Source organism: Kogia breviceps, chromosome 11 (assembly GCF_026419965.1).
Source record: "Kogia breviceps isolate mKogBre1 chromosome 11, mKogBre1 haplotype 1, whole genome shotgun sequence".
Lineage (NCBI taxonomy): Eukaryota > Metazoa > Chordata > Mammalia > Artiodactyla > Physeteridae > Kogia > Kogia breviceps.
The window spans coordinates 4,996,710-5,014,673 of record NC_081320.1 but is presented as its reverse complement, the minus strand read 5'-3'; the positions used below and the strand labels follow the sequence as shown (position 1 = coordinate 5,014,673).

Sequence of the window (17,964 nt, the reverse complement as noted above, 5' to 3'; positions counted from 1 at the left end):
CACGCAAAGACAAATCCTTCCTGAAAGACATGATATGTAATATCAAACTACTATTAAGTAATGTTGATCAAGAGTCCTGGGTTATATTATCTCACACTAAGAAGGATATGAAAGGAGTAGGGGAAGTTATCCTGTTATTTTACATAGGAAGAGATCAATAAACACTGCCTCACTTTGTGATCTAAGTGGAGAAAAACGGACTCAAATAATTTTTAAAAATTTAAAGGTAATCACTAGTAAGGTAAAAATGTGTAGAGTACCTTCTAAAGAAAAAATAAACAAAGTTTTTATTAAAAGACAGATGCTCAGAACTTCCCTGGTGGTGCAGTGGTTAAGAATCCTCTTGCCAATGCAGGGGACACAGGTTCAATCCCTGGCCTGGGAACAACTAATATTAGTTGCCATGGGGCAACTAAGCCCGTGTGCCACATCTCCTGAGCCTGAGCTCTAGAGCCTGTGAGCCACAACTGCTGAGCCCGTGCAGTACAACTACTGAAGCCCACCCACCTAGAGCCCATGCTCCACAACAAGGGAAGTCACAGCAATGAGAAGCCCGTGCACCACAATGAAAAGTAGCCCCCACTTGCCGCCACTAGAGAAAGCCCGCGTGCAGCAACAAAGAGCCAACGCAACCAAAAAATTTTTCTTAATGTTTTTAAAAGGCAGATGTTCAGGTTGAGTCAAATATTAAAATCCAATTGTATGCTCTCCTCAAAATACACAGATCTAAAAATACATGTCCTAGAAGATTAAAAGTCAGTGCATAAGCAAGATATGCATAAGATTTGCATACACTAGCAATACAAAGAAATCAGATTCACAATATTAACCTTTCAATCTGATATATCTTTCAATGCAAAAAATTAAATGACAAATTGAATCATTTTATACTAATAAAAATTATCCATCCCCAAATGAAAATTTTTATGTGTCAAATAGCCATGCAACAAAATAAAATATATAAAGCTAAACTCTCAGAAATACAAGGCCAATACAACAAGACAGTGCAACAGTTTCAGTTATAGTGGGAGATGTTAACATACTCTGGCTTTGACAAACTTGCTAGTCAAATAAGGATCTAAAATACTCTAGTAATATATTAAGAATAATGTATTTAATGGATAGCACTCATAAACATATATGAAAAACTCAGAGTCCCAAAAGAGGAAATTATACAGACCACGGGGTATAATCCCCATGTAGGTAATCTAGAAATTTACAGCTAAGGTCAAAACAATGATAAACCCAACAAAAAATAAACCCACTAATTAAAAAAATTAAGCAACAACAAATTTAGCTTCTAATTATTTACTTTCTTGGTTAGATTAAGCCAAAGCCATTGGTACAGAATATTTAGAAAATAATGGCAGAGAGAACATATCAAATTTCATGGAATGTGACCAATGGTGAGTTCTAAACAAGCATGTATCTTTAAATATCATTATTATTAATAATAAGTGTAGAAAACATTAAAATCCATAATCTAACCATTTAACTCTATAAAAAAGAGCAACTAAACACCTCCATGGAAGGAAAAGACAGGTGTAAAAAATTATAAAGTTATTATAAGGAAAACAACCAACAAATAGAATTGATAAATTCCAGAGTTGGTTCTGGGATAGAAGGGTTGGGGTGGGGGTGGGGTAGAATAGAAAAAGAAGATAGAGGAACCTCCAGCAAATCTAATCCCCCCAATGCAGAGAAACTCAAACATTAAAGACAGAAATGAGAAAGCTTACAAAGCAACACATGGAAAGGAGATGAAATGTACTCAATACTTAAAAGGCTCTGGACCCACATGTTTCAAGGAGAGTTCTTTAGTTCTTTTGAACTTTCAAAGAAATAATGCCCATAATAAAAGATAGTTGTCTACATATCATTCACCATGAGAATACCCTAGTAGATTTCATAAACACCTAGAAAGGATAAACATACCTGTTATTAACTCTCTTAATTAACTTTGTTCCCCTCTCCTGTCCTTGAAAATTCTAGCCATTGTATTTAGATAATTAGAAAGAAAATATAAGCCATGAGAGAAGAAGATAATCATATAACTATTAAATAAATTTAAAATCTTCCCACAAACAAAATTCCAGATTCAGTTGGTTTTACTGGTGAATTCTACAAAACATTTAATAAAGAGATAACATCAATTTTCAACAAATTGTTTCAGAGAGAAGTAAAAGAGGAAATAGTCCTTATCTCATTTTATAAGGTCAGGAAACCTTGACGCCCAAACCCAACAAGGACATTATTAATTTTTTTTAAATTTATTTTTGGTTGCATTGGGTCTTCATTGCTGTGCATGGGCTTTCTCTAGTTGCGGCGAGCTGGTGCTACTCTTCACTGTGATGCATGGGCTTCTCATTGCGGTGGCTTCTCGTTGTGGAGCACAAGCTCTAGGCAATCAGGGTTCAGTAGTTGTAGCACACGGGCTCAGTAGTTGTGGCTCATGGGCTGTAGAACACAGGCTCAGTAGTTGTGGTGCACGGGCTTAGTTTCTCTGTGGCATGTGGGATCTTCCTAGACCAGGGATCAAACATGTGTCCCCTGCATTGGCAGGTGGATTCTCAACCACTGTGCTACCTGGGAAGTCCAGGACATTATTACAAAGGAAAATTTCAGTCCAACTCTCATTCATAAACACAGACGAAAAATGTGAAGCAAATTGCTAGCAAATTTATTTTAACAACATACATAAAGGACTAAATTGGGGTTATACGGAGCAATGCAAAGTTGTTTCATATTAGATAATTCACTCTTTTATTTTGCATAAACAAATTAAAGGAGAAAAATAATACACTTACCTTATAGATACAGAAAAGTCATTTAGAAAACTTGAACTAGGAATTCATTATTTTCAAAAAAACAATTATTTTATTAAGAATACAAGGGAATGTACTTAATCTGATTTTTTTTAATCTATTTTTAAAAACCTATAGAAACAACACACTCAAGACTGAATTATTGAACACTTTTTCTTTGTTTTGAGGAAGAAGACAGTCAAAATCTTAACAGATTTTGGTTTTTGTAGAATATGATATATTGATTATGACATTGGTATGAATACTCAAAGATTGAATAATAGTTAAGACACTTTGAATGAAGAAGAACTGAATGGAAGGATGAGTGACAGCAGATTTCAAGATTTGCTAAAAAGCGATGGTAATTTAGACACTCTAGTCCTGGTATGAGGATCTACAACAGAACAGAATTGAAGGCCCAGAAATAGATCCATGCATGCGAAGCACTTGGTTTTGACAAAGCTGACACTACAGAGGAATAGGGAAAGTGCAGTCTTCTCAATAAATGGTCCTAGACAATTAGATGTAATAGAGAATAAAATGAAACTTTCCCCCTTTCTCATGCGTTTTATAAAAATAATTTCAAGTGAAGTGTAGAACTAAATATGAAAGTCAAAACCATACATTTCTAGAAAAATACCTTTATGATTTGGGGTAAGGAAAGATTAAAAAATGAAGAACATACAAATGACTAGTATTGAAGGAAAAAAATTGGTAAGTGAGGCTACATTAGAAATAAGAACTGTTTATTCAGAGAGTGGAAAGGCAAGCCACAGAGTAGAAGAAGATACTTGAAATAAATGAGCAAAGGTCTCGTACACAGGATCTAGCCCAAGCTCCTCCAAAATAATGAGGAGAAGGCCGCCTGGTAGGAGGACAGACAAACCACTTGGACAGACAGCTCAAGTAGAGGATATCAACACAGCCAATAAAAAGGTTAAAAAGGTGCTCGATCAGGTGCAATCTAGGGAGATGTAACTAAATTTACTAGGTGATATCAGGACACATACATAAAGATGGCTAAAGTAAATAGACTGACAATCCCAGGCATCGTGGAGTCTGTGCAGTAACAGGAACTCTCACACTGCTGGTGGAAGTGTCAGGTGGTACAACTAGTAGAAAACAGCTTGGCATGTCATTTCAGGTTGGAGCTAGGCATAATCTATGATCTCCAAATTTTACTGGTAGATAATTCTGTATACTCGTCATGTACATGGGTGTGTATACATAAGGTATATACACATGCGACCTGGGAGACATGCAGAAGAGAAGAGACTTCAAATAGGCCATAGGCATAGGAGGTAAATAATAGAAACCATGCCAGTGAGTATATAGCAACAGGAAGAGAAATGAATAAGAACTAGTATCTTGAAGACCTTCAAGATGGTGGTGGCGTAAGATGTGGAGATCACCTTCCTCCCCACAAATGCATCAAAAATACATCTATGTGTGGAACAACTCCTACAGAACACCTACTGAATGCTGGCAGAAGACCTCAGACTTCCAGAAAGGCAAGAAAATCCCCACATACATGGGTAGGGCAAGAGAAAAAAGAAAAGGAAGAGACAAAAGAATAGGGGTGGGACCTGCACATCTGGGAGGGAGCTGTGAGGGAGGAAAAGTTTCCACACACTAGGAAGCCCCCTCACTGGCGGGGATGGGGTGGGGAGCTTCAGATCCATGGAGGAGAGCACAGCAACAGGGGTGCAGAGGGCAAAGCAGAGAGATTCCTGCACAGAGGATCGGTGCCAACCAGCACTCACCAGCCTGAGAGGCTTTTCTGCTCACCCGCTGGGGCAGGCAGGGGCTGGGAGCTGAGGCTTGGGCTTCAAAGGTCAGATCCCCAGGGAGAGGACTGGGGTTGGCTGTGTTCACACAGCCAGAAGTGGGCTAACGTGCCACAGCTAGCCGGGAGGGAGTCCGGGAAAAAGTCCGGACTTGCCGGAGAGGCAAGAGACCATTGTTTCCCGGTGCATGAGGAGAGGAGCTTCCTGCTCCGTGAGCCTGCAGACAGCAAAGCACTGCCTAAGGGAGCTCCAGAGATGAGCATGAACCGTAGCTATCATCTTGGATGCCAGAGGCGGGCACAGACCGCTACCTCTGCCACCGTGCCGTCAAGAGTCCCTTGTGCAAGCACAGGTCACTACCCACACCCTCACAGGAGCCTATGCAACACGCCACTGCCAGGCTCCTGTGATCCAGTGTCAACTTCCCCAGGAGAACACACGGTGCACCTCAGGCTGTTGCGATGTCATGCTGCCCTCTGCCACCGCAGGCACTCCCAGCGTCCCCACTGTGACTACCATACCCCTCCCTCTCCCAGGCCCGAGTGAGCAACAGAGCCCTAATCAGCCGCTGCTTTCCTCCTGTCCTGTCTGGGCGGGGAACAGATGCCTGAGGGTGACTTACATGCAGAGGTGGGGCCAAAACCAAAGCTGAACCCCAGGAGCTGTGCAAACAAAGAACAGAAAGGAAGTCTCACTGTGCAGCCTCAGGAGCAGCGGACTAAATCCACACAATGGGCTTGGTAAATCCTGCATGTGTGGAATACCTGAATAGACAATAAGTGTTCCCAAAATTGAGGCGGGGGACATTGGGGGCAACTGTGGACTCAGGGTTTCCTTTCTGCATTTGATTTGTTTTTGGTTTTATGTTTATCTTAGTTTAGTTTTTAGTGTTTGTTTTCATCTATGGGTTTGTTTATTGGTTTGGTTGCTCTCTTCCTTTTTTTCTTCTCTTTTTCTGAGTGTCTGTATGTTTCTTTGTGTGATTTTGTCTGTTTAGTTTTGCTCTTACCATTTGTCTTGGGGTTCTGTCCAGGTTTTTTTTTTCCTTTTTGTGAGTGTGTGTGTGTGTGTGTGTGTGTGTGTGTATGTTTCTGTGATTTTGTCTGTTTAGTTTTGCTTTTATCTTTTGTTTTGGGGTTCTGTCTGTTCTTTTTTCTTTTTTTCTTTTTTTTTTTTTTTATTTTAACCTTCCCTTTTTTCTGTGCTGTGCAGCTAGCAGGGTCTTGGTGCTCTGGCTGGGTGTCGGGCCTAGACCTCCGAGGTGGGAGAGCCGTGTCCAGGATGTTGGACAACCAGAGACCACCCAGCCCCATGTAATATTAATTGGTGAGAGCTCTGTCAGAGGTCTGTCTCAACACTAAAACCCAGCTCCATCCAATGGCCAGCAAGCCCCAGTGCTGGACATCCCATGCCAAACAACTAGCAAGACAGGAACATTACCCCACCCATGAGCAGACAGGCTGCTGAAAGTCATACTAAATTCACAGACAACCCAAAACACACCATTGGATGTGGCCCTGCCCACCAGAAAGAGAAAATTCAGCCCACCCACCAGAACACAGACACCAGTCCCCCCCACAAGGAAGCCTACACAAACCACTGAACCAACCTCAACCACCAGAAACAAGAGGAACTATGAACCTGCAGGCTGTGAAAAGGAGACCCCAAACACAGTAAGTTTTTTTAAAAAAATGAGAAGACAGAGAAATATGCAGCAGATGAAGAAGCAAGGTAAAAACCAACCAGACCAAATATATGAAGAGGAAATAGGCAGTCTACTTGAAAAAGAATTCAGAGTAATGATACTAAAGATGATCGAAAATCTCAGAAATAAAATGGAGAACACACAAGAAACGTTTAACAAGGAATTAGAAGAACTGAAGAGCAAACAAGTAATGATGAACAACACAATAAATGAAAGTAAAAATAGAAGGAATCAACAGAAGAATAACTAAGGCAGAAGTATGGATAAGTGACCTGGAAGACAGAATAGTGGAAATAACTGCTGCAGAGCTGAATAAAGAAAAAAGAATGGAAAGAATTGAGGACAGTCTCAGAGACCTCTGAGGCAACATTAAACGCACCAACATTTGAATTATAGGGGTCCCAGAAGAAGAGAAAAAGAAAGGGTCTGAGAAAATATTTGAGAGATTATAGTTGAAAACTTCCCTAATATGGGAAATTAAATAGACAATCAAGTCCAAGAAGCACAGAGAGTCCCATACAGGATAAACCCAAGGAGAAACATGCCAAGACACATATTAATCAAGCTATCAAAAATTATATACAAAGAAAAATTATTAAAAGCAGCAAGGGAAAAGCAACAAATAACATACAAGGGAATCTCCATAAGGTTAATAGCTGATCTTTCAGCAGAAACTCTGCAAGCCAGAAGGGGGTGGCAGGACATATTTAAAGTGATGAAAGGGAAAAATCTACAACCAAGATTACTCTACCCAGCAAGAATCTCATTCAGATTCGATGGAGAAATTAAAACCTTTACAGACAAGCAAAACTTAAGAAAATTCAGCACCACCAAACCAGCTTTACAACAAATGCTAAAGGAACTTCTCTAAGAGGGAAACACAGAGAAGGAAAAGACCTACAAAAACAAACCCAAAACAATTAAGAAAATGTTCATAGGAAAATACGTATAGATACTTACCTTAAATGTAAATGGCTTATATGCTCCAACCAAAAGACACAGACTATCTGAATGGATACAAAAACAAGACCCATATATATGCTGTCAAGAGACCCACTTCAGACCTAGGGACACATACAGACTGAAAGTGAGGGGATGGATAAAGGTATTCCATGCAAATGGAAATCAAGAGAAAGCTAGAGTAGCAATACTCATATAAGAAAAAATAGACTTTAAGATAAAGACTATTACAAGAGACAAAGAAGGACACTACATAATGATCAAGGGATCAATCCAAGAAAAATATATAACAATTGTAAATATTTATGCACCCAACATAGGAGCACCTCAATACATAAGGCAAATACTAACAGCCATAAAAGGGGAAATCGACAGTAACACAATCATAGTAGGGGACTTTAACACCCCACTTACACCAATGGACACATCATCCAAATGAAAATAAATAAGGAAACACAGCTTTAAATGACACATTAGACCAGATGGACTAAATTGGTATTTATAGGACATTCCATCCAAAAACAACAGAGTACACTTTCTTCTCAATTGCTCATGGCACATTCTTCAGGATAGATCATATCTTGGGTCACAATTCGAACCTTGGTAAACTTAAGAAAATCAAAGTCATATTAAGTATCTTTTCCGACCACAATGCTATGTGACTAGATATCAATTACAGGAAAAAAACTGTAAAAAATACAAACACATGGAGGCTAAATAAGACACTACTAAATAACCAAGAAATCACTGAAGAAATCAAAGTGGACATCAAAAAATACCTAGAAACAAGTGACAATGACAACACAATTATAGCAATACAATCCTACCTCAAGAAACAAGAAAAGATCTCAAATAAACAACCTAACCTTACACCTAAAGCAATTAGAGAAAGAAGAACAAAAAACTCCAAAGTTAGCAGAATGAAAGAAATCATAAAGATCAGATAAGAAATAATTGAAAAAGAAATGAAGAAAACAATAGCAAAGATCAATAAAACTAAAAGCTGGTTCTTTGAGAATATAAACAAAATTGATAAACCATTAGCCAGACTCATCAAGAAAAAAGGGAGAAGATTGAAATCATAACATTGGAAATGAAAAAGAAGTAACATCTGACACTGAAGAAATACAAAGGATCATGAGAGATTACTATAAGCAACTCTATGCTAATAAAAGGGACAACCTGGAAGAAATGGACAAATTCTTAGAAAAGTACAACCTTCCAACACTGAACCAGAAGAAATAGAAAAAATGAACAGAGCAATCACAAGCACTGAAATTGAAACTGTGATTAAAAATCTTCCAACAAACAAAACTCGGCACCAGATGGCTTCACGGGTGAATTCTATCAAACATTTAGAGAAGAGCTAACACCCATCCTTCTCACACTCTTCCAAAAATTTGCAGAGGAAGGAACACTCCCAAACTCATTCTACAAGGCCTCCATCATGCTGACAGCAAAACCAGACAAAGATGTCACAAAAAAAGAAAACTACAGGCCAATATCACTGATGAACATAGATGCAAAAATCCTCAATAAAATACAAGCAAACAGAATCCAACAGCACATTAAAAGGATCATACACCATGGCCAAGTGTGGTTTATCCCAGGAATGCAAGGATTTGCAATATATGCAAATCAATCAGTATGATACACCATATTAACAAATTGAAGGATAAAAACCATACGATAATCTCAACAGTTGCAGAAAAAGCTTTTGACAAAATTCAACACCATTTATGATAAAAACTCTCCAGAAAGTGGACATAGAGGGAACCTACCTCAACATAATAAAGGCCATATATGACAAAGCCACAGCCAACATTGTTCAATGGTAAAAAACTGAAACCATTTCCTCTAAGATCAGGAATGAGACAAGGATGTCCACTCTCATCACTATTATTCAACATAGTTTTGGAAGTTTTACCATGGCAATCAGAAGGAAAAGAAATAAAAGGAATACAAATTGGAAGCACCATACACAAAAATAAACTCAAAATGGATTAAGACCTAAATGTAAGGCCAGACACTATCAAACTCTTAGAGGAAAACATAGGCAGAACATTCTATGATGTAAATCACGGCAAGATCCTTTTTAACCTTCCTCCTAGAGTAATGGAAATAAAAACAAAACAAAACAAGATAAATGGGACCTAATGAAACTTAAAAGGTTTGCACAGCAAAGGGAACCATAAACAAGATGAAACAACAACCCTCAAAATGGGAGAAAATGTTTGCAAACAAAGCAATTGACAAAGGATTAATCTCCAAAATATACAAGCAGCTCATGCAGCTCAATATCAAAAAATCAAACAACACAATACAAAAATGGGTGGAAGACATAAACAGACATTTCTCCAAAGAAGATATGCAGATTGTCAACAATCACATGAAAGGATGCTCAACATCACTAATCATTAGAGAACGGCAAATCAAAACCACAATGAGGTATCACCTCATACCAGTCAGAATGGCCATCATCAAAAATTCTACAAACAATAAATGCTGGAGAGGGTGTCGAGAAAAGGGAGCACTCTTGCACTGTTGGTGGGAATGTAAATTGATACAGCTATTATGAAGAACAGTATGGAGCTTCCTTAAAAAATAAAAATAGAACTACCATATGACCTAGCAATCCCACTACTGGGCATATACCCTGAGAAAACTATAATTCAAAAAGATACATGCACCAAACGTTCACTGCATTTACAATAGCCAGGACATGCAGGCAACCTAAGTGTCCACTGACAGATGAATGGATAAAGGTGTGGCACATACAGACAATGGAATATTAATCATCCATAAAAAGAAATGAAATTGAGTTATTTGTAGTGAGGTAGATGGACCTAGAGTCTGTCATACAGAGTGAAGTGAGTCAGATAAAGAAAAACAAATACGGTGTGCTGATACATATATATGGAATTTAAAACAAAAATGGTTCTGATGAACCTAGGGACAGGACAGGAATAAAGATGCCAATGGAGAGAATGGACGTGAGGACATGGGGAGGGGAAGGGTAAGCTGGGACAAAGTGAGAGTGTCGTGGACATATATACACTACATAATGTAAACTAGATAGCTAGTGGGAAGCAGCTGCATAGCACAGGGAGATCCGCTTTGTGCTTTGTGTCCCCCTAGAGTGGTCGGATAGGGAGGGCGATAGGAAGGTTCAAGTGGGAGGGGATATGGGGTTATATGTGTACATATAGCTGATTCACTTTGTTATGCAGCAGAAACTCACAGAACAGTGTAAAGCAATTATACTCCAATAAAGATGTAAAAAAAAAAAGAAAAAGAACTAGTATGGTCCATTGTCTGTATGGACTATGGTGACATGCAATAGCATGGGTGAGCATCACCAACTAAACATCTATCATTGGAAGCCAGTGTTCAGGGGTGAGTAGGCAGTGATAAAATATAAAATAAGGATAGCAAGTGGGCGGCTTCTGGGGTTTTGGCAATGTAGTATTTTCTTGATGAGGTGAAGGTGATATGGATATTTGATTTTTAATAATTCAGTAACTTTACATTTATACTCTATACTTTTTACCGTAACTGTGTTATATTTTATAAATTAAAAAAAAAACACTTAATACTACCTAGAATAAAGAAACTTAAAGTAGACTGTTAGAAGTACAGTAATTTTTTTACATGTAGTAAATAGATCGAATTTATTATGCTTTGGGGGCAAAATGAGATGAAATGTAAATTTATTTAATATAATTTTTGAATACGTGTGGAGGCAGGATAAAGGAAAGAGGGAAAAGGTAGGGGTCACAAATGCTGAAGTAGAAATATCATTGGATTTGGAATTAGGAAACCAGAGTCACATCTCGTTCCTTCCTCTAATGTGTGACCTTGGGCAAAGCACTTGATCTGTCTGAACCTCAGTGTTCTCATCTATAAGATGTGGATAATAGCTCTGCCCCCGTTCTACCTTGTAGGAGTGTCTGAAAGATAAGAAGACTGAATGAGAAAATGTGTGTGAAATACTTTGTAAACTTTGCTAAGTTTACTGAGAGTAGAAGCAGTATGTGTGCCCCTGATATTGTGGGAAAATTGGTCTGAAGCTGGTGGCGTTTGACAGCTTATTCCTGTCTCTGTACAATAGGCATCCTGGAAGGTCATGTGTCCTTGTAATCTCCATCCAGGGAGAGAATAATGTACAGGAGATGAACATTGACCTCAGGGGGACATTTTTGGTAATTGAAATATATTCAAGGCTCAGAAGCAATGTGCCTTTGTTAAGCAGGTCACTTTGGTAGTGTTTTCATTGTGTGTTTATGAATTTGGTTGTACAGGCTCCAGCCTCATCGTGGACTGCAATATAACAGACACATGGGGTAACACAAACCCGCGCTGCTGGAGGGTCAATAACACATTGGTCGATTTTTACTACAAGGAATCCAAACGGATTCAAGAAGGAATTGAGTAGGTGTTTTGCTTTTCTGGCTTCCCTAAAACCTGGCAAGAATTTCTCCATCTAAGTGATTTTGGTGCTGGTACTGCTTTATTTTAGGTGGCTCTCACTGTCTCTCCCCTCACTCCTTCTGGTTGTAGCTTTCAAAGCCCTTTTCAGTGCTGTGGGGTCAAGCATCTGGTTCAGAGAAGATGCTCATGTTATTAATCCTGCTTGGATCATAGAGAGAGGAGGCAAAACAACGAAGTATGGCTTCAAGCAGCAAGATCAGTTCCTCTCAGCTACTCCTTACAACCAGTCTCATTCCTATTTAGGAAGGCCACGGGCCTTTAAGGCTTAAATACCAAAATGGCCACAACCCAGGGATTCTTGGGAGAGACAATGCTAATGGAGTGGTGTAAACCCAAGTTATGGTGGTTGAAGTTGAGTGGTATGAAACAAAAATAATGAAGCCAACAGGCAGAAGAACTTGTGTTGGGCTTTGCAGTGTAGGTAGGTTAGGATGAGTGGAGAGGGCTAGGGGAAGGCCCCTCTGGGCTGAGGATGGTGTTTCTAATTAAAAGGACTACACGTCTGCATCACTGTCCAGAAGACAATGCAAATTTGGTGCCACACAATCCATCACCTCATTGAGCCAGCAAGGTATTCTTCGGGTGAAATGATGGCCCCCAGTGTTCTCCAGGAAAGAACTTTATTTTCCAGACAAAAGGTAATAAAATATGTTGGTTAGGGCTTCCCTGGTGGCGCAGTGGTTGAGAATCCGCCTGCCAATGCAGGGGACACGGGTTCGTGCCCTGGTCCGGGAAGATCCCACGTGCCACGGAGCAACTAAGCCCGTGAGCCATGGCCGCTGAGCCTGCGCGTCCGGAGCCTGTGCTCCGCAACGGGAGAGGCCACGACAGTGAGAGGCCCGCGTACCGCAAAAAAAAAAAAAAAAAAAAAATGTTGGTTAAATACAACTCATGTACATATTAACGACTGCCTCTTCTTTCATAGAAACTACACTGTTTTTCAAGGACATATTTTTTACACAATGAACATAACCTTCTTAGAAGTGAAAATGGAAGATTATGGCCACCCTTTCACATGCCATGCTGGAGTGTCTGCAGCTTACATCATCCTAAAACTCCCAGGTGATACTCTAGTGGGATGCTTTCTGTTCAGGGTGTTCCAGGGGATGGCAAGGAAGCACGAATGAAAGAGGAGTGACTTTAAATGTTTGGTGTGAGGCAGCAGAGCGCTATTACATAGGGAAACTCAATATGGAATCTAGATAAAAGCCGATACCCGGTCGGATCATGTTCTGGGGGTCAGGCTGTGGCTTCACTACAGTGTCCTTAGAAAGCTCCCTCTTAATATGCATTGAGATTTTATGCATCAGAACTCTAGAAAACAGAAGTATTCCTTTATTAAACCTGCTTGCTCAACGTTTATAATCATGTACTTGGGATTTTCAGCTTTTAGGTTGTTTATTATAAATCATGTGATGTAAAAATAAAGTGCTAACGTATATTTTTATCATGTAACTTTGTCAAATTATCTGTAGAGGCTGAATTCTGATATTTGAGCAGGAAGGCTTCAAATTCCATGCGTGTACACAGATCGTGCACTTAACTCTATACAGAGTGTGCTGATTATCCATTGGAGGTGATGGAACCAGAGAGTAAATAGTGAAGGATGAAATCATAATCTCGAGAGAAACTTTCAGTTCTTAAATGTATCGGGAAATGTTTGAAGTACCTTGTAAGAGGTTTACCAAGCCTGTCGTTTACCAAGACAGCTTTTTAAAATAATTCTATTAATATCACCTTTTTTTTTTTTTTTTGGATAGCTACACACAAGAGAGAGGGCTTGAATTTTCCAGGGTCCCTTAAGGGTCAGTTAAAGCCATGTTTGCATGCTTCTAGCTAAAGCCCCACTAGTGCCCATCCCCCCTCCCCACCCCACCCCCCTTTGAAGGCAGTCAGTAGGTGTGTGTCTACAGCAGCCTGCAGTCCCGGCTACGCTCTTTCCCTACCTCACTTCCATGCCCAGAGGCCAAGGTCACACTGTCTCCAGGTGCCTTTCCTGTGAATGAGCACACAGCACCTCCCCCTTCTCACTCTGGACCATGGGGAACCCTCTTGGGTGCCTCAGGTAGAAGGAGTTTTGGCTCATCTGCCATCACTGTCCATTTTTCCTCTTCTCAATGGCCTTTTTTTTGGTCATAGAAAGTCATTTGGGATCACTTTCCCCCAATCAGTCATGTACATCCCATCTCCCTCTATGGCACATCTGGGTGATTCTTGAGATTCTGTCCTCGGAGCCACTCTTTCTATACCCTCCTCTCTGATACTATCCCTTTTCCTCATGGTTTCAGCTGTCATCCCTGTGTGCGTGAAAACAAATTCCACATCTCCAATGACATTTTCCCGTCCCATGTGGCAACTCTGCATTTCCAACTGCTTACTGGACAGATTTTGAACTTTATCTAAAGAGATTTACATAGTAGGTTTTCTTTGATGTGTTGCTTCTCTTCTTAGGTTTATGGGGTTCATTGAGGCAATGGTGATGTAGCGTGTAGCAGAAGTTCATTCATTTTCAGTGCTGAATCCTGTTCCATTGAATAACTAGGTTACAGTGTGTCCATCCTACTGTAACTATGCGGTCATGTGAGTTGTTTCCAGTTTGGGACTGTTAACAAATCATGATGCTATGGAAATTCTTGTGCGTTGGTCCTGGCGCTCATGTAGAAGCATTCCTTTGTGATGCATCATTAGGAGTAAAATTGCTGGAGAGAGTGCCTCAGGGTCCACACCAGAGAAAAGAGGGGAACCTGATTGTGGGAAGCCTTGGAAATTGCACAAGACCTGAAGTGGTTATAACTGAAATCTGCCCCAACCTAGACTGAGGAAGACCAGTGTCAATTTCTATGTCAATACTGCCTTATAGGTAATAACCATGTGCAAGCACTGTGTTCAGAAGGATTCTGAGGCACAGTCCAGGCTCACAGCAACTAATGATGTTACCAATTAACACCTGCTGGTCGTACAGGAGAGGGGACATGTCCTTGATCTCCTTTGTTTTAGGTTAGTTAAGAAACCTACGCTTACTAAATTCATCTTTGTTCCTATCAACACTTGTTTCATATCTCACATGCAATGTATATTTGGACATGTGCACTCTGTTTTGTTTTCCCTAAATTCTTAGGAACAAACCCTCTTAAATCCAAGCCTCTTGTTGGTTTCCTTGGGAACTGAAGTAAGGTTACAACTTCTCCATTGGACTTCCTGATTTTTGTTGAAGACACCTTCAGATGTGAATCATATTTGGATTATCGGAAGCAGGCTCTCTAGAGAGTTGTTTGGGTTGGGTGTGCTCTTCTATGGGTTTCCTTTAATCACTTGTTCTCAGCTACCATCTCAGTTTAAGGCTGGTGGTAGCCGTGTGGACCCAAAAGGTAAATACCCCCTTAAATAGGGCCTTCAATAGGGCACCTGATGTCTCAACAGAGAGTTTTCCACTTATCTTAGTTTCAAAGCCAGTAGTTCCTTTTAACTTATTCATTAACTTCCTGTTTGGAATTTCATTGTCTTTTAGCTCAATTATAGAGCAGAGGGTATGGACACTCCTGAATGCAGTGAATGATCAACCCAAGAATTTCAGGCCAACACTCCTGTTTACTTACCAGAGGCTTTTTTTTTTATGAATCTCATAAATATTGTGGCCATGGTCTTTTTCTCATGACCATTTGTAATGCCAAGATCCCTGATGTGTACAGTAAAGGTCCCCAGACACAGGTCTTCCCGAGGGGAGAGGTGGCACTGTTGCTCCAAGAGCTGGTAAAAAGCATAGAAGTGGGAGGTGGCCGTGGGGAGGAGGCGATTCCATCCAACAGATAGAAGCTAGAGGTTCAAGCACACGGTCAGGACCAACTGGGCACCAGCGTGCAGAGCAGATCCACTTGGCTATGCTGGACCTTAATCAGTGGATTAATTTTGGGGACACAGAATGTGTTTTTAGTTATTGTGCCTTATTATGCCATGTATTTGAAGACATACAAGCACGCATAGAGATTTCTTTGCAAAATGTTTGCAACATGGTGTGGCCTAGGGCAGGTTGTGATCGGCTCTTTAGTAAGCTCCCCTCCCGCCCACCCTTCCTACCCACACACACTTTCCAGTGGGGACCGGAGGACCAGGCAGGGGGCCAATGAAGGGAGTGGTGGATGTGCGGTGGATTCTAAGAATACGGAGGATTTCTCTCCCGCTCTCCCACTTCCTCTTTTCTAGTTCTTCCTAGAGCCTCCTTTGACGGCACCGCTTTGGGCTGTGGTAAGGCAGAAAGCTGTGCTGTTCCTCTTCACAGATATGTAGGAGCATGTTTTGAGGGGCCTTGGAGTTCCAGAGAAACTGGTTCTTCTCCTTGGTCATCTCTTGCCCACTGCTTTTGCTTTAATTGCTTGGCAATGTGCTTACAAAACAGAGCAGGGTGTAAACGCCCTTCCTGAGACCATGTCTTGCAGACAGGTGCCCAGCCTGGCCTCTGGCCGCCCAGAGGGGATGAGGTGGGAGTTTGGCTCTCGGCCAGTCTTATGAAGCCACGGAGATGGCTTCCAGGGGAGGCAACTGAAGGTTCGTTATTTATGACAAGAGTCCTGCTGCCCAAGTTTGCGTAACTGGGAAGGCGGTTGTAACAATAATATAATCAAGAACATGCAACAGAACCACCTGGGGAACTTTCCCAGTAAAGGTTCTCAGGCTCCAACCCTGGAGAATCTAGTGTTGAGTAAGGAGGACCTGGCCATGTGTGCTTTGATAGGTGAGCAGTCTTCCTGCGGTCAGAGCCATGCCACATCCACCGTCTGGAGCTAGGGGTCTGCAGAATTTCCCTCTCCAGATTCCCAAGAGCACATTTTCTTCCCCAAATTCATGGTCAAGACCAAATTATTCTACTCTCCATACCTATTACTTAACTGTAAAAGAATAATTAAGTGCTCCCCTCTCTGACATCTAATACCCACTTGGTGTATGTAATGGGACTTGTGTAAGTTAAGTGTATGATTGACTCTTTGTAGTATTATTATTTTATTATTTATTGTTTTTTTCGCTGTCTTGTGTAGTTCCAGATTTTCGAGCTTACTTGATAGGAGGGCTTCTTGTCTTGACCAGCGTGGTGGTGTCTGCTGTGTGTATCTACAACATTTTTAAGATCGACATTGTACTTTGGTATCGAAGTGCCTTCCATTCTGCAGGGCCCATAGAAGGTGAGTAACCATTGAAAAATGCATTGTCCTGGAATCTGCTCATCCGTATAACCGTTGTAAATATCCTTGATCATCTTTACTAGCTTGCCTTTCGTGTTGTTGGCAACTTTAGAGGAGAGCATCTCTCTGGGGCTTCTCGTACTTTAGAGAAAGGATTCGCCCATAGCCACCGGCACTGTACAATCGCATAAGGCTTGCAAGCTAGGAGTGACCTGGCAGATCGTCTTCTGGCTCCCAGTGCAACTGTTTTAGGAAGGTTCTCACGTCCACTGGTGTTGGCAAAAGACAAACATTTCTCTTGGAGCAGCGTGAGCTCTGCCCACGCAACATCTTCAGCACAGCACATGTGCGTGCAGAATTTATGTCACAGAGAGCAAGGAGTTGCCTGTGTTTGCAGCTCCTTCTGGGCCTGGGCTTGGTGCCCAAAACGATTTGTTTCCAACTCTCGAGTTTGGAGAGAGACAGACCTGGGTTTGAACTTGAGTGTTCTCCACTTACTCCCTGGGTGATTCAGGTATTTAATTCTCTTCTCTTTCTCAGGTACAGCTGGAAAGAAGGAATGGAGGGAGGAAGGGAGGGAAGGAGGAGAGGGAGGGAGGGAGGGAGGGAGAAAGGGAGGAAGGGAGGGAGGGAGGGGAGGGAGGGAGGGAGGGAGGGAGAAAGGGAGGAAGGGAGGGAGGGAGGGGAGGGAGGGAGGGAGGGGAGAGGAGGGGAGGGAGGGGAGAGGAGGGGAGGGAGGGAGGGAGGGGAGAGGAGGGGAGGGAGGGAGGGAGGGGGAGAGGAGGGGAGGGAGGGAGGGAGGGGAGAGGAGGGGAGGGGAGGGAGGGAGGGAGGGGAGAGGAGGGAGGGAGGGGAGAGGAGGGGAGGGAGGGAGGGAGGGGAGAGGAGGGGAGGGGAGGGAGGGAGGGGAGAGAAGGGAGGGAGGGGAGAGGAGGGGAGGAGAGGGGAGGGGAGGGGACAATGATCAGAGCCTGCCTCACAGAGTCCTGTAGGAATAGCTGAGTTGAAGTTCAGGAAAGCACTGAGGGTCCTGGGGTGCAGGG

The 17,964-nt window shown here is 41.6% G+C and overlaps 1 protein-coding gene across 1 annotated transcript in view; it reads left to right on the top strand.

The window, feature by feature from the left end:
- IL1RL2 (interleukin 1 receptor like 2) overlaps positions 1-17,964 on the top strand; it is a 44,674-nt gene that overhangs the window by 17,852 nt on the left and 8,858 nt on the right. The window contains 3 exon segments of the mRNA XM_059079134.2: positions 11,558-11,687; positions 12,673-12,809; positions 16,778-16,921. Coding sequence (XP_058935117.1) covers positions 11,558-11,687; positions 12,673-12,809; positions 16,778-16,921 — 411 coding nt within the window.